This window comes from Monodelphis domestica, chromosome 7, assembly GCF_027887165.1.
Source record: "Monodelphis domestica isolate mMonDom1 chromosome 7, mMonDom1.pri, whole genome shotgun sequence".
Lineage (NCBI taxonomy): Eukaryota > Metazoa > Chordata > Mammalia > Didelphimorphia > Didelphidae > Monodelphis > Monodelphis domestica.
The window spans coordinates 150,412,502-150,427,466 of NC_077233.1; the positions used below are offsets into that span (position 1 = coordinate 150,412,502).

Consider the following 14,965-nt stretch of genomic DNA (forward strand, 5'->3'; position numbering starts at 1 on the left):
AAATGAATTCTTGTTGACTGACTGAAAAACAGTAAAGTTCTGAAATGCAGTTTTCTGGTAAGGGGACCATAGGTACAAAGTTGGAGAGTGAAGTTAGCCCTATCCTCCTTGTGGAAATAAAAGAAACTTCATGGCATAGTGGAGACCTTCTTGGGACCAATTAGGCTCAAAGGGGCAAGGATCATCTCTTACCTTCCTTCTCTCTCTCTCTCTCTCTCTCTCTCTCTCTCTCTCTCTCTCTCTCTCTCTCTTTCTGTCTCTGTCTCTCTATGGCTCTTTCTGTCTGTCTGTCTGTCTCTCTCTGTCTCTCTGTCTGTCTCTGTCTCTCTCTCTGTCTGTCTCTGTCTCTGTCTCTCTCATGCCTATGTAGTATAGGGTTTTGCACAAAATAGGACCTTAATCTGTGCCTATTGACTTCAAGAGAATGATAACAACAATAACTTACAGGGTTCTTTGGTTTGCCAAGTTATTTTTTTTTAATAGTCTTTTAGGGGAAATCGTTTAAGATGAGAGAAGAAGACCTCTCAGCTCAGAGGAATCAAGTTCTAGCCAGTTGGAGTGGAAGGTAGGATTGGAGTGCAGGTCTTTTGATTCTGAGACCAATAATCTTTCTGCTATACCAAGCCAAACCTTCTTAACTTGGTTCCAGGACCCTGCTGCCATTCTCAGTCAGGGAGAATATCATTCAGAGAGCTGCATAGGTTATTAATCATTGGGAGAAGCATTGGGAAAATGCTTGAGAAATTAAAATATGTCTCTTTTCCTACATCTATGTCCTGTCTCCTTAGCTAGACTTCAAGCTACTAAGGGGCATAATAATATCAATCAACTTGCAATTCTTAAGTCCCTACTGTGTGCCAGGCACTGTGCAGTAGTCCCTTCCCTTTAAAAACCTACTTGTAATCAGGAAAGAGAACATACAAAAGTAAAGACAAAATACATATAAATAAATACAAAGTAATGGGAGAGGGGAAACTTACAATTGTGAGCACAAATAAGTGGTGAGCTGAATAGAATGCTGGATGTGAAGTCAGCAAGATCTGAGTTCAAATCCTGCCCCAGATACTTCCTAGTTATGCTATTTACCTTAAGCAAATTCTGTAGCTTTTGTTAGCCTCGGTTTCCTCACCTGAAAAATGACCTGGAGAAGGAAATGGCAAACCCCTCCAGTATCTTTGCCAAGAAAACTCCAAATGCAGGCACAAAGAATTGGTCATGACTGAAAACAACTGAATAACAATGATGATCACAACAACAAAAATGTGGTTTTAATTTTGGTGGCTATCTCACAGCTTTTTGCTTAAATTTCCTCAAGATTCTAGAAATCATCTAAAGTACCTGACCTAATTTTCCATGAATGCTCTGCTTTTGGAATTCAGAAGTGAAAGGATTTTTTCCCCCTTATCACTTGGTCCTTGAATTATTTCTTCAGACATAGAAATAAATAAACCAGCAAACAAAAAGAGCCAACATTAATGTAATATTTTATTAAGACAGTGATTTTTGTCCACTAGTTAGTTCATTTGGTCCTCACAACCACCTGAAGAGGCTGGTGGTAGTGTACACAAGGAAGGCTTAAATAAAAGTGGATAATCACAGAGCATTAGAGCTTGGTCTCAGAACAAAGAATGCAGAATGTCAGAAGTGAAAAGAATCTTAAAACAAAAGTATGCTACAGCTGAAAGGGAACACAATCATCATCTAGTTAAACCCCTCTCTCTCTTTTTTTTTTAAACTGGTGAGGACACTGAGGCCCAAAGAGAAGAAGTGACTTTCCTAAGGTCACACAAAATTTAGTGACAGGGAGACAGATAAAACTCAGGTCACCTGATTACCGAACCAATATTATTTCTATCAAGCCTTGCCTTCCTGTTGAAATTTAAACTGATAAACTGATATAATTGAGAAGCCCAAAATTTGAAATATAATTTTCATAACAATGGTATGAATTTAATAATAATAGAATGCATATAGTGCTTTGAGGTTTGTGAAATGCTTTACAAATATTTTATTTCACAAAACCCTGGAAGGTAGGTGCTATTATTATCCCCAACTTACAGATGAGGAAACATTGAATGAGAGAGGATAAGGGATTTGCCCAAAGTCATACAGCTAATGAAGCATTGAGGTAGGATTTAAACTCAGGTCTTCATAACTCCAGGTTCAGCACCACTCAGTTGACTTCAGGAACCCAAGCAAAAATGTTCATAAGGGTTATTTTCCCACAAAACCCTTCTTTCATTGACAGCTTATATTCACTCTAGGACAGCATCTACTTCATCAGCAAATAGCTACTTTCTCTTGCAATTTATCTTCCATAGCCCTAATATCTGTATTGAAAATTTATCCCTCTTTCCAGACTAAACATGATTGCACAAAATCATACAATCCCAGAGAAGGAAATGACTTCAGAGGTTATCTAGTTCACACAATGACTAAAGGCAGAAATCTTTATACGATACCCACAACAACTAATCATCTAGGATTCCTCGAAACTCTCCTGTTACAGGGAACTTTCTATTTGATGAGACAGTATCTTCTCGAGTCGAAGAACTCTAAGCACTAAAACATTCTAGTTTTTGTGGAGCTTAAATATGCTTCCTTGAAACTTCCACCCATTCAACCAGATCATCAGAAATATGGCCCTGCTCCAAATATCTGAAGATGGTGATCATCCCCACCCCCAAACTTGTCCTATCCAGGCTAAATGTCTTTGTTCCTTCAATCAATCCTCAAATAAAACAACTTTGACTTCTCTCCCCATGCCATTCACTCTTCCCTGGAGCCCTTCAGCTTGTCAATGTTTACCTCCAAATGTGGTTCCTAAAACTGGACATGTTTTCAGATATAATTTGACCGAGGTGGATTGGGCTCTTTTGTTCTCTTTGGCACTCTTTAGGGGTCCCTTTCTCTTGGTAACTACCCACCTTCTCCAATCCCAACCCCACACTTGGTTGTACTGGGGCAGCAGCACTGACCCTGGTAGCTCCCACGTGGGTCTGTTACTGTCGATTGGAGAGGGCAATATATTTTCTGAGCAAAATCTGCAGGCACCAGAAACCTGAACTGATTCAGTTGCACAGATTGCTCTCCCTTGACTGTTACTGAAAGATTTCCCAAGGCAAACCATTAGGAGAGAATCGATAAAGCTTGCTTGCTTCCCATTTCAAGGCCTTAGATTGAAAAGGACATTCATCAGGATGCAAGGACACATTGCATAGAGTGAGAAGTGTCTTCAGAAAACATTTTGGACAGAGCAGAGCCCTTCAGATGAAGGATGCCTAGTATCTAACCCTTTGGATAAAGGCTGAGCACTTGGAAAATCTGGAATTGGAGGAGAAAGAAAAGAAGCCGCCCCCTCCCCAAAGAAGATAAATGACAGACACAAGGAGAATTTATATATGGAAGAGTGAGAAGAAGGACACAGTCAAGAATAACAATAATTTTCTTATTACCTCTCTCTACCTCTGTTTCTCTGTATTGCTATCTTGGTGAGACCTTAAGCAAGTCACTTCTACTTTCTGAACTCCAATTTCTTCTTTGTAAAATGATGAAATAAGATTAGATGACCTCTAATGTTCCTGTTGGTTCCAACATTCTGTGATCTGTTTTCTAAGGTCCTTTCCAATTTGAATATTTTTTGTTCTAAAGTCCTTTCCTGCCCTAATATTTTATGAGCTTCATCTACCATTATCTTGGGATTTAACTACTCAATTAATGCCAGGGGTAGCAAGATGGCTCAGTAGCTTGAGAGCCAGGTCTAGAGATGTGAATTCCTGTGTTTACATCTGATCTGAGACACTTCTTAGCTGTGTGACCCTGGGAAAGTCACTTAACCCCCATTGCCTAGCCCTTCCCACTCTTCTACCTTGGAAAAAGTACATAGTATTGATTCTAGGATGGAAGGTAAGGGTTTAAAAATTTGTATAGCCATCTCAAATTCAACTTATCTAAAATGGACCTTTTTATTTTTCTACCTTAACCCATCTCTTTTTCAAACTTTAAAATTTTCTTTGAAGGTACCACTGTTCTTTTAGTCACCAGTTGTTTTTTTTTAATGGCATCATCCTTGACTCCTCACTTTCCTTTAGTCCACATATCCTACCAGTTGCTAAGTTTTGTTGATCCAATCTTCACAGAATCTCTTGATATCCATTACCTCTTCTCCACTTGCATAGTTGGCACCCTAGTTCAGAACGTTGTCACTTCCTACCTGATCTATTATTTCTTAACTGGTCTCCTTGCTTCCTCTTCTTTCTCTAATCCATCCTCCACTCAGTTGCCAAAATACTTTGAAAGAGCACACACTGATCCATGCTGCTCTTCTTCTCATTTTCTGATCCCTATTTTGTGGCACCTATGTTGGGTCCCCTATTGCTGCCATACTCCTTTTAAAAAATCTAAACCTAGGATTTTATGGGTATACTGAATTTTTAGGAAGTAGGTGGAGAGAGGGAATTCTCTCCACTGATGCATATTGGCAGTAGTGATGGTTCTGGGATTTATGTTCTAAGAAAGATTACCAAGAGGCACTAAGTTGTTAAATAAGATGTCCAAGATTATCCATTATTGCATGTGAAGGCAGAACTTGAATCCAGAACTTCATGACTCCAAACCTTGCCCTTTATCTGCTGCAGTATGTTGTTTCTCAAACTCCTTGGCTTGGCACTAAATGCCCTCCACAATTTGGGTTTCATTTACCCATTTCAGTCTCTCTTTTATATATATATAATTATTATTTTATTATATTATTATTATTATATATATGTAAGAGAGAGACTGAAATATATATATATATATATAACCTTTTTTTTTCCTTTTTAAAACAAACTCTACATTTAATCCACTCTGGACTATGAGCTGCCTCTCCAGTGTGATCCATCTCTTATCTCTAAGCATTCCCAAAAGCCCTTCTCCATATGCATGCTAACATCTTTCTTTGCTTCTCAGAAGTTTTCCTTCTTTAAAGACTCAACAGCTTCCACTTCCTCGGTGAAATTTTCTCTTATTTCTCTCTCCCTCTCCACCCTGCCTGAATTGTTGGTGTGTCTCTAAGATTTTTATTCTTATTAAGACATTTAGTCTATTCTGAGCAAGATGTAAACATCTTGAGGGGCAAGAGCGTTTTTTTGGGTTTTTTTTGTCTGTGCATTTCAGAACCTTACACAGTGGCTAGGTGCCTTGCCACCTCTGAAATTCTATGTTCTAACAGTCCTTTAACTTTGACATTTTTATATTCTATGATGCCAGAGAAATTCTACCACCTGATCGGATTATAATTTACATTTCCTTCATGTATAGCTTGCTGGTTGTCAAGTTTGCTATTCCCTTTTTTGGGTTCTTCCATCCCATGGAGCTTTGGCATTCTTTGAAGACAGTTCAGAAATCTGTCCAAGGAGACGCCCCTTTTCTGAGTATGGATCCTGTATCCCTCTGGTACCCATGAAGATCGAGGTACCCTCGAGGGGCTTGCTCAACAACTCTACAGCTATGCTATATTTCTGCATGATTTCAGACAAAGACCTCCAAGGAGCCATTTGCCTCTGGAATAGAGAGGGCTGAAAACAACCTTTAGAATCCTTTTTTGAAATTATTTTCCTGAGTATACAATAATAGAACGCTTTATTGCTCTTTGAATATTATTCTGTTATTGCTACTTGATTTTTCTATTACAACACTTGGTTTAATAGCATCTATGAATCAATAAGTCCTGACAGATGAATTTATTCCTTTTAATATCCTTTATGTAACGCACGTCCTTGTGTTCATGCTTTACCACAAGCCACTGGAAACCAATGGCACATACAACAGGTAGATAAAGAGGACAGAGGTGGGAGAAGGGAGGCCAGATGGTGCTACCCTGGGGGGGGGGGGTTCACAATAGGAATTCCAAACTGTGGAATGTGTGTGTATGTGTGTACTTATGATTTAACTGCCAGAGGGAAATCATGGTGGGGAAAGTGTGTACCAAGACAGAGCTATAACTATTCTGCAGCTTACAGGAGGGTTGCTTGATGTGGTGATGGTGGTGGTGGTGGTGGTGGTTGTTCAGTTGTGTCTGATGATTCGTGACCTCATTTTGGGGAGGGGCTGTTTCTTGGCAAAAATATTGAAGTGGTTTGTTATTTCCTTCTCCAGGTCATTTTATAGATTGAGGAAACTTAGGCAAATAAGGTTAAGTGACTTGCCCAAGGTCACACAGCTAGTGTTTAAGGCCAGATTTGCCTTGGTACCAAGTGTTAAAGTGAATTTTTCAGGGTCAAACAGTCTGTATGTGTTAGCAAGAGAACCTGAAATTAGGGCCTGGTGACTCTAAGGCTATCACTCTGAATGATACACCTCAGTGCCTAGGAGAGAGGGTCTTAGAATCAAGAAAATATCTCAGCACACAGAACACAGAATGCCACTGGCAAATTTAACTCAGAGAAGAGAATATCCTATACTAATGGTAGTGTCCAAAGTCTGAAGACTAAAGTTTTTCTCCAGTGGCACATAGGAGAATGAAGGGGACCTTGAGTTCCCAAAGTCTATGTCCATGGGGTAAAAGCTATTACAAGCTTAAGAGGTCCCCCTGGAAATGGTCCTTCCCTTTCCAACCTTGAACACCTTTCTGCCTGATGTCTCCCATAGATGCTTAACATCTTAAATCTTGGTTTTCATATGGGGATCTCCTAGACTTAGAGTCTCCTTAAAGTCAGGGATGACAGCTCATTTCATCTTTCTCTCTTCAATCCCAAGCACAATAAACAGCATATAGTAGTGGTTTACAATACCAGTTTATAATGCTAGTAAATACTGGAATACTGAGTTTGAATACTCCTTCGGGCACTTAGTAGTTGTGTGTGACTTTGAACAAATCATATAAGTCACTATGATTGCCTCAGTTTCCTTATCTGTAAAATGGGGATGATATAGTATATACCTATTAGTTATGAGGGGAAAATAATACAAATGAAAAGAATATTTGTAAAGTGCTTTTAAATCTTAATGCTAACTATTATTACATTTGAATGATATTCTGACATCACTGTTCCATTTCCTTTGTCTCCTGCAGAATAAGTAACTCACTGGGACCTGAGGAGGGCATTTCTCTTAAGAATTCCATTGAGGAGGCTTCCTTGTGTAGTTTGCAGAAATGATTGTGGAATATGGGACAACAATAGTATTTGCAGCTGTGAGAAGACAGGACTCGTTGGAAAAGACCTTGATGTTGAAAGATTGAAGACAGAAGGAGAAGGGGATGGCAGAGGTTGAGATGGATAGACAATGCCATAGAAATAATGAAGGTGAACTTGAATAAACTTCTAGAGATAGTAAAGAAGGGCCTGGCTTGCTATGGTCCATGGGGTTATGAAGAGTCAGACATGACTGAATAACTGAACAACAAACACAAAACTTTTAGCATTGAATTGTGGTTGGGGGCTTGGGTGTCCTCTTATATTGCTCAGAAAGCTTGGAAATCTTCTTTTAAAGAAAGAGACCCCTTTTTTCCTTCCAGGATCTAAGACTTCCTAATTATTGAGCCTACTTTTTTAAAAAACCCTTATCTTCTGTCTTAGAATCAGTACTGTGCATTGGTTCCAAGGAAGAAGACTTGCCCAAGATCATGCAGCTAGGAAGTATCTAAGGTCAGGTTCAGGATCTTCCATCTCTGGGCCTGACTCAATCCACTGAGTCATCCAGCTGCCCACTCTGAGCTATATTTTGTTTTTTAGGCTTCATATCCAGCCTTCTCTCAAACAACTCATGAGCCAATTTTAAGTGGATTTCTCAATGAGGAGATAGTTTTCCCACCTTTCCTCCATGTGGCACTTCAGGAATGACCTGAGGCTACACTCCTGGAGCACAGTATGCATCTAGACTGTGGTTCAGAGAATTGGCTGTTGGAAGAAGTTACGTGGGGTGCTCCACATCCACCCAGTTGAAGGGCATAGCACACAACATGTCCTAGGACGAGATGGAATCCTTTTCATGCCCATACATTAATGTCATTGGATCATCCAGGGGTCTGCGAATTATACAAGGCTAAATTTCCCTACTCCCAAGACTTAGGAATGGTTTAAAAATTTTTAATGGGACTCAAAAATCACTAAGGTCGACTTCCATCTTTTTAGAGATGGAAATGGATCCCCCTGATGGGTGAGAAGGTATTTGCTGAAAGTCTTGTAGCTACCAAGTACGAGAGCTGGGATTTAAACCCAGGTCTTCTGATCTTGTGTTTTCTGTTGTATATTTCCCTGTTTTTGTTTTTTGTTTGTTTGTTTTTTCTATAGGTACCAGTCATTTGGGATGTGAAGGTACAGGAAAGAAGATGAAATATCATTTTAATTAACCAGGGTCCTATTTACATGGCTGGTATTTCAAGGGTGATGCCAGGGAACATCAGATGGAAGGACCCAGTCAAGCTGAAAAGGATTGGGGTAGAGGCCCAAGGACAGAAAGCATCTCTGCCAGTTGAGCTATGAAGTTCAGAGTGGCTCCACCTCAGATGATCAAGTTGTCATCTGCATTGGCAGAAGGAAGGAACACCCACCCTGAGAAGCCTGCAGATCTTTGAAAGTGTTGTACACATGATAATTGGTCTGAACTAAGCCCTTTTGCATTTATTAGAGTTGTTGTATCAGTCAGTTAATTAACTTCAGCAAGGCATTTAGCAAAGTCCCTTATGATATCTGTGTACAATGGAGAAATATGGCTTTGATAATATACAGTATCATTAGTTGGACCCTGAGATGACTAAGTAACCAAACTCAGAGAGGGCTAGTCAATATAGAGCTGAGCCTCTAGTGGAGGGCCTTAGGGCTCAGATTTATCCAACATTTTGAATAATGACTTCTCTCCTTTTTGGGTTCATGTAGCCTCTATGTGACTTGTCAATCCCAGATCTGCCACTTGTTCACCAATGCGCCCTTGAACAAGACACTTAGCCACCTTGGGCCTCAGCTTCTCCATTTGTCACATTAGGCAGCTGGATTAGATCACTTCTAAAGTGACTTCCAGCTCCAGATGATCTATGACCTTCTGTCTTGGAATTGGGAGATATCTGGGTTCTAATTCTGCCTCTTACTGGCTATCTGACCAGGGTCAAGTCATTTAATTTCTTATATTCTTCATATGTAAAGAAGGGATAGTAATATCTGTATTATCTATATAATGAAGCTATTGTGGTTAGAAAAGTACATATCACATAGAAAAATATATAACATACACACAAATGTGAGTATATACATATATGCATCCACATATACATACTCAAAAGTCTTAGTGCAGTTTTAAGCTTTAATAGATTAAAACCTCACTAGGATTTCTGAAACATTATGTAAAGGATATGTGTATGTGTGAGTATGTAAAATGTTTTTCATACTCATAAAAATACTCCAAAGACTAGGATGAAGATATGGATAGATTGATTACCAAATATGTAGATGATACAAAGATAAGAGAGGGAACCAACATGTTAAACGATTGAATAAAAACATAATCTCAATGGGAAGGAATAATGAATCCAAATGAGGAAGTGAAATGCATGTTTCAATATTTAGGATCATAGATATATAGATTTGGAATTGAAAGAAGACTTAAAGGACATCAGGTCATTTTACCAAGGAAGAAACTGGGGCACAATGAGCTGTCTTGACAACAACTAGTGTCCAAGATAGAATATGAATCCAGATCTTCCTGACTCCAAGTCTGGATCTATGTCCATTACATTTCAAGGACTTGTGATCGTGTCCGTATAAATAATCCACCTACTGACTCAGACTGAAAACCTTCCATGCTTTAGTCCAGAAGCATCAAACACATGGTCAGTGGGCAGCATGACAGCATCACTCCCAACTGCTACCTGAACCATATTAAGATTTAATTGGGGGGGCAGCTGGGTAGCTCAGTGAATTGAGAGCTAGCCCTAGAGACGGGAGGTCCTAGGTTCAAATCTGGCCTCAGACACTTCCCAGCTGTGTGACCCTGGGCAAGTCACTTGACCCCCATTGCCTACCCTAACCACTCTTCTGCCTTGGAGCCAATACACAGTATTGACTCCAAGAAGGAAGGTAAGGGTTTAAAAAAAAAAGATTTAATTGGACAACATTTAAATGATTAAATAAAATATAATAAAATAGAGATAATTTTACATTTTAAATATATGACCTGCAGGGATCCTTTTTTGGGATTAATGGCCCCATCTCTGTTTGAGTTTGATCCTATTGCTTTAGTTGACCATCTTGAGAGGGTCATAATCCTCAGGAGTTGCCGTGTTTGAAAAAACAACCATTACTTGGTATTCGACTTTCCATTGATGATTCTCCCCGAACTTAAGTAACCTCATTTTCCAGTCACTAACAGTTGGTTGATAGGTCCATGCTAGAAATCTTTTCACTTAGGGAGGATCATTCATAAAACTGAAAATACTTGTAAGGTTCTGCATTTAAGTTAAAAAAAATCAAGTCATGAGAATGGGGTATCTGAGAATGAGATATCTGGCTTAAGAGCAGTTTATGGGAAAAGAAAATCTTGTGACTTTTACTCAATCTGAACTTAATAGGAGCTAATAGAATGGTAACAGCTCCTAAAAATATCAGGAAAATTTGAGTTTGTATTGATAGAAGATCAGGGGAAATAATAGACCTATTGTACTTTGCCCAGGGCAGAGTATATTTGGAATATTATTTCCATTCTTGGAAAACTTTAAGATAGATGTTTACAAATTGGTGAAAGGTCCCTTCATTCCAAGAGACATCAAAGCTATGGAGATGGGAAGGTATCAGCTGCTTCTAGGAGTCATAATAAAGACCCCAGTTCTCTCTCTCTCTCTCTTGTTCTCTCTCTCTCTCTCTCTCTCTCTCTCTCTCTCTCTCTCTCTCTCTCTCTCTCTCTCTGATTCTCTCTCTCTCTGATTCTCTCTCTCTCTCACTCCCTCCCTCTCTCTCTCTTTCTCCTTTTCCCTCCCTTCCCCCCCCTCTATCTCTGTCTCCCTCTATCTATCTCTCTATCTCTCCCCTCCTCCTCTTGCTCTCTCCCTCTCATTCCTCTCCCCCTTCTCTCCCTCCCTCCCTTCTCTCCCTCCCTCCTTCATTTTCTCTCTCTCTCTCTGATTCTCTCTCTCTCTCTCTCACTCTCTCTAGCTGTTTCTCTCATTTTCTATTAGCTTGTAAAAGCAGGTAAGTCCAGGCCTCTCAGCTGACATTCCTTAAATTGATCCTCAGACTTAGTTGTTAAGTGATGGGTATTGGTAGCCAGGAAAGAAAATGAGCTGAGTCAACCAGGTTATGGAAGAGCCTGGGCTCTCTGGGAAGTGTGATTAGCTGAGAGGCTTTCCATTCATGTTTATATTTGTATACCCTTGGGTTGTATGTGTCACTGAGAAAACTCATGTTTTCTATGCTGTAAACTGTCTAAGGTCTTAGAGACAAGTATCTCAGCAAAGGGTTAAGCAATGATGACTGCCACAAGGATAGCAACAGCTGTGCCCTTGAGACCTTTGGAGACCTTCCTTATTTTCTCAGGCATACCTGTCAGTATTGAGAAATCCTTGTAGGTTTGAAGTTCTGTTCTATTAGAAATATTTGAGGGACTTAGAGGTGGCTTTTTTCTAGGAAGAGCAGATTTTTTGGGGATGTAAGTGTTGACTTCAAACATGGCAGCTAGGTCATTATAGTGGATAGAGTGCCAGGTCTGGCATCAGGAAGACTCATCTTCCTTCAAATCCGTCCTCAGATACTTAATAGCTGTGTGACCCTGGGCAAATCCCCTAATCCTATTTGTCTCAGTTTCCTCATCTGTAAAATTTCCTGGAGTAGGAAATGGCAACCACCTCAGTATCTTTGCCAAGAAAACCCCAAATGGAGTCCTGAAGTGTTGGAAGCTTCTGAATAACAACCCAAATCCATTGTGAAGAAGTAGGTATTCTAATTGTCTTCAAAATATACAAGGTTTGAGACTTAATTTTAACATGAATGAAGCTGAGCCTCTACCAATTAGACATATCCATTAATGCAACAAGCTACTTTTCAAAGTAGTGAGCTTCCTGACAAGAGATATTCAAATTGAAGTTGTCATGATTGCAATAGAAGAGATTCTTACATTGAATGAACTAGACTACCCTAGATTTTCCAAGTTTTTATGATATGTAATTCTATGATAATGTTTAAATCTTTTACCCTAAAATCAAATTATTTCTACACAATGAAACTGCTAGTTAAGTCATAGAGTACCATTTAAATTTTTTTAAAAAATAGACAAAATTAAGAGCCAGTTTTGCTTCTGACTAGCTGGACAGATCTTCTAAGCACTTCAGATACCTTTTTATTTTGAAATACAGTGTTGTATTAAATGAGTTCTAAAGTCCCTTCTATCCAGTTTGGAAACTCCATGACCTGTGACCTCTAAGAATTAGCCTTCCTAATTTGAGGTATGAACACAACCTTAATTAATCAGAGGGCTAATTGTTCTTCCCTGTTGGGTCCTTAGCTATGACAAATCCCTTCAAGCACAAGGGGAAAACATTTATAAGTATGCAAGAACACATTCTCATGTCCATACACACACACACACACACACACACACACACACACACACACACACACACACACCTTAGAGAACTGTGCAACTTAAGTTCTTAAATTATAAAAGAAAAATTGTCAAGGCTAGTCCCACAGCCAAGACCCTCGAGGGGGCTGACTAACATTCATAAACTATTCCAACTCTTATTTGTCCTGTGTGTCACCTTGGGCAGAGAAGTGGATCAGAGAATTACCTCGAATTACTGACTCAGACAGCGGGCATGTTTCTGAATTAAATTTAAATATGGTTGAGATAAATAATGTGACCTTTTCAACACCAGTATGAAGAGAAAGTGACATAATCAAACCAAAGGAAAGAACCCAGGTGAAATTAGATTCTTCATCACAGCCCACAAGGAGAGCAGAACTATTTGGTCTGATGAAGAACCAACCATTCTCCAAAAATTTTCACCTATGACATTTATTATAATTATAACTGTAAAATCAAAACTCAATAGCCCTAATACATTTCTTATAACTCTAAAGGGCAAATGGTCTATGTGTAGAGTTCAAATTTTAAATCTGTGGGTAAGTGCATATTTTTCAGGCAGCCATATTTGTTTGTTTGTTTGTTTTTTTGTTTGTTTTTTTTTTGTATTTAAGCCTATGTAGACACATAAAGAAGTACAAAAGTATTTACAACATGTCTATGTCTCAGTGACAAAAGTACACATACTCTAATCAGGAGAGAGAGAGAGGGAGAGAGAGAGAGAGAGAGAGAGAGAGAGAGAGAGAGAGAGAGAGAGAGAGAGAGAGAGAGAGAGGGAGAGAGAGGGAGAGAGAGGGAGAGAGAGAGAGAGAGGGAGAGAGAGAGAGAGAGGGAGAGAGAGAGAGAGAGAGAGAGAGAGAGAGAGAGAGAGAGGATGTTAGAGGGGGAGAGAGAGAAGGAAAGAGCAAAAGAAATCAGAGGGAAGTGAGACATGGAGAATAGAAGAGAGGGGAGGAGAAGACAGAGAAAAGGAGAGGAGCAAGAGAGGGAGAGGGAGAAAAAAATTCAAATAGTTGACTTACAGCCTTTGGCTTGTATGGGGGCTGAATCTCCTTGCGTTCAAGTTTCTCCCAGTCAATATACCGGAAAAATGCATGTTCCTTAATATCTCGTTCACCTTCAGGTCCACATCCGAGACGTTTACCTGGGTGCTTGGTCATCAGCTTCAAGAGAAAGAGAAATATTTTATTCAATTGGTTTCAGAAATGGAGATTTAATACACTGAAACGCTATTTCACAGCTGAATTAATAAAGAAAATGAATTAAAGGATTTAAAAGATTTGCCCTCCCCACTCCCATCCATCCTTCATTCAGATGCTCTTGCCAGCATCTGCCTGCCCCTCATAATCAACATCAGTATTTTTTTTAAACCCTTACCTTCCCTCTTAGAATCAATACTATGTATCAGTTCTAAGGCCAAAGAGCAGTAAAGGCTATTAAGTGACTTGCCCAGGGTCACACAGCTAGGAAGTGTCTGAGGCCAGATTTGAACCTGGCTCTCCTATCCATTGAGGCAACTAGCTGCCTGCCCCCTCAGCCTCACTATCTAATGCAACTTTATTTCAGAGAAAAATTTCTCAAACAGAATCAAGTTGAAACCTAGTTAAATGCAAGCTCCTTGAGGGCAGGAGGTGTTTTTCATTTTTGTATTACCAGTGCTCAGCATAAGAACTTGGAAATTTTAATTCTGGAAAAAGATCTGTGACATCTTTAATGTAGAAAATTCCTGATGTGAAAGTTTCTTCTATCAATTCAGATCTCCACCTGCTTTCCAACTTCAAATCTTAAAGAGCATCCTGGGGCAGCACTGAGAAGGTAGTGAACTTACCCAGAATCACACAGCCAGTATGTGGCCGAGGGGGGATCTTGACCCCAGCTAGGTCTTCCTAATTGCATGCAAGCTCTCTATCTACCATGCCATACTGCTGTGTTGCCCAGTGCCTTGAATGCAGAAAATACTTAATAAATGTCTGTTGAGTTGGTTTGATTTTTAATTGTTGGACTACTTAAACACAGCCATCTCTTCTAGGAACAAATTTTGGGAAGCTACAGGTATAATTCATGAAGACAGCTTTGAATTCTTCAAAAATCTGTACTGCGAATTTTGTTGATACCATTTGTAAATCTCTAAATAATAAATCACTGTAGAATATTAAAATAGAATAAGAAGACATCTTAGAGTAGATCTAATAGTCCCCTTCCCCCATTTTTCATATGAGAAAACTGGGACACAGAAATGGGAAGTGACTCAGTTAAGGCAAATAAGAATCAAACCCAGGATCCTATGTCCCAGTCTGGGGCTCACTCCATTACATATGGCTGCTTCCCTTAACTAACTGCCAAAATATTACAGCAAACAGTGGTCACCAGTAATTACTTTTTAAAGCTCATTAAATAGTCAAAACACACATAGCTC

The 14,965-nt window shown here is 39.4% G+C and overlaps 1 protein-coding gene and 1 long non-coding RNA gene across 3 annotated transcripts in view; one reads left to right on the top strand and one right to left on the bottom strand.

Annotated features, from left to right (window-relative positions):
- LOC103096345 (uncharacterized) overlaps positions 1 to 10,117 on the top strand; it is a 90,000-nt gene extending 79,883 nt beyond the window's left edge. The window contains exons 4-5 of the long non-coding RNA XR_008913571.1: positions 7,055 to 7,286; positions 8,274 to 10,117. This is a non-coding gene — a long non-coding RNA (uncharacterized LOC103096345). The remainder of the gene's footprint in view (positions 1 to 7,054; positions 7,287 to 8,273) is intronic.
- Positions 1 to 14,965, bottom strand: part of PRKCB (protein kinase C beta) — a 677,822-nt gene that overhangs the window by 74,229 nt on the left and 588,628 nt on the right. For both annotated transcript variants that reach the window (XM_001363029.4, XM_001363115.4), the window contains exon 16: positions 13,572 to 13,712. In XM_001363029.4, coding sequence (XP_001363066.1) covers positions 13,572 to 13,712 — 141 coding nt within the window. The remainder of the gene's footprint in view (positions 1 to 13,571; positions 13,713 to 14,965) is intronic.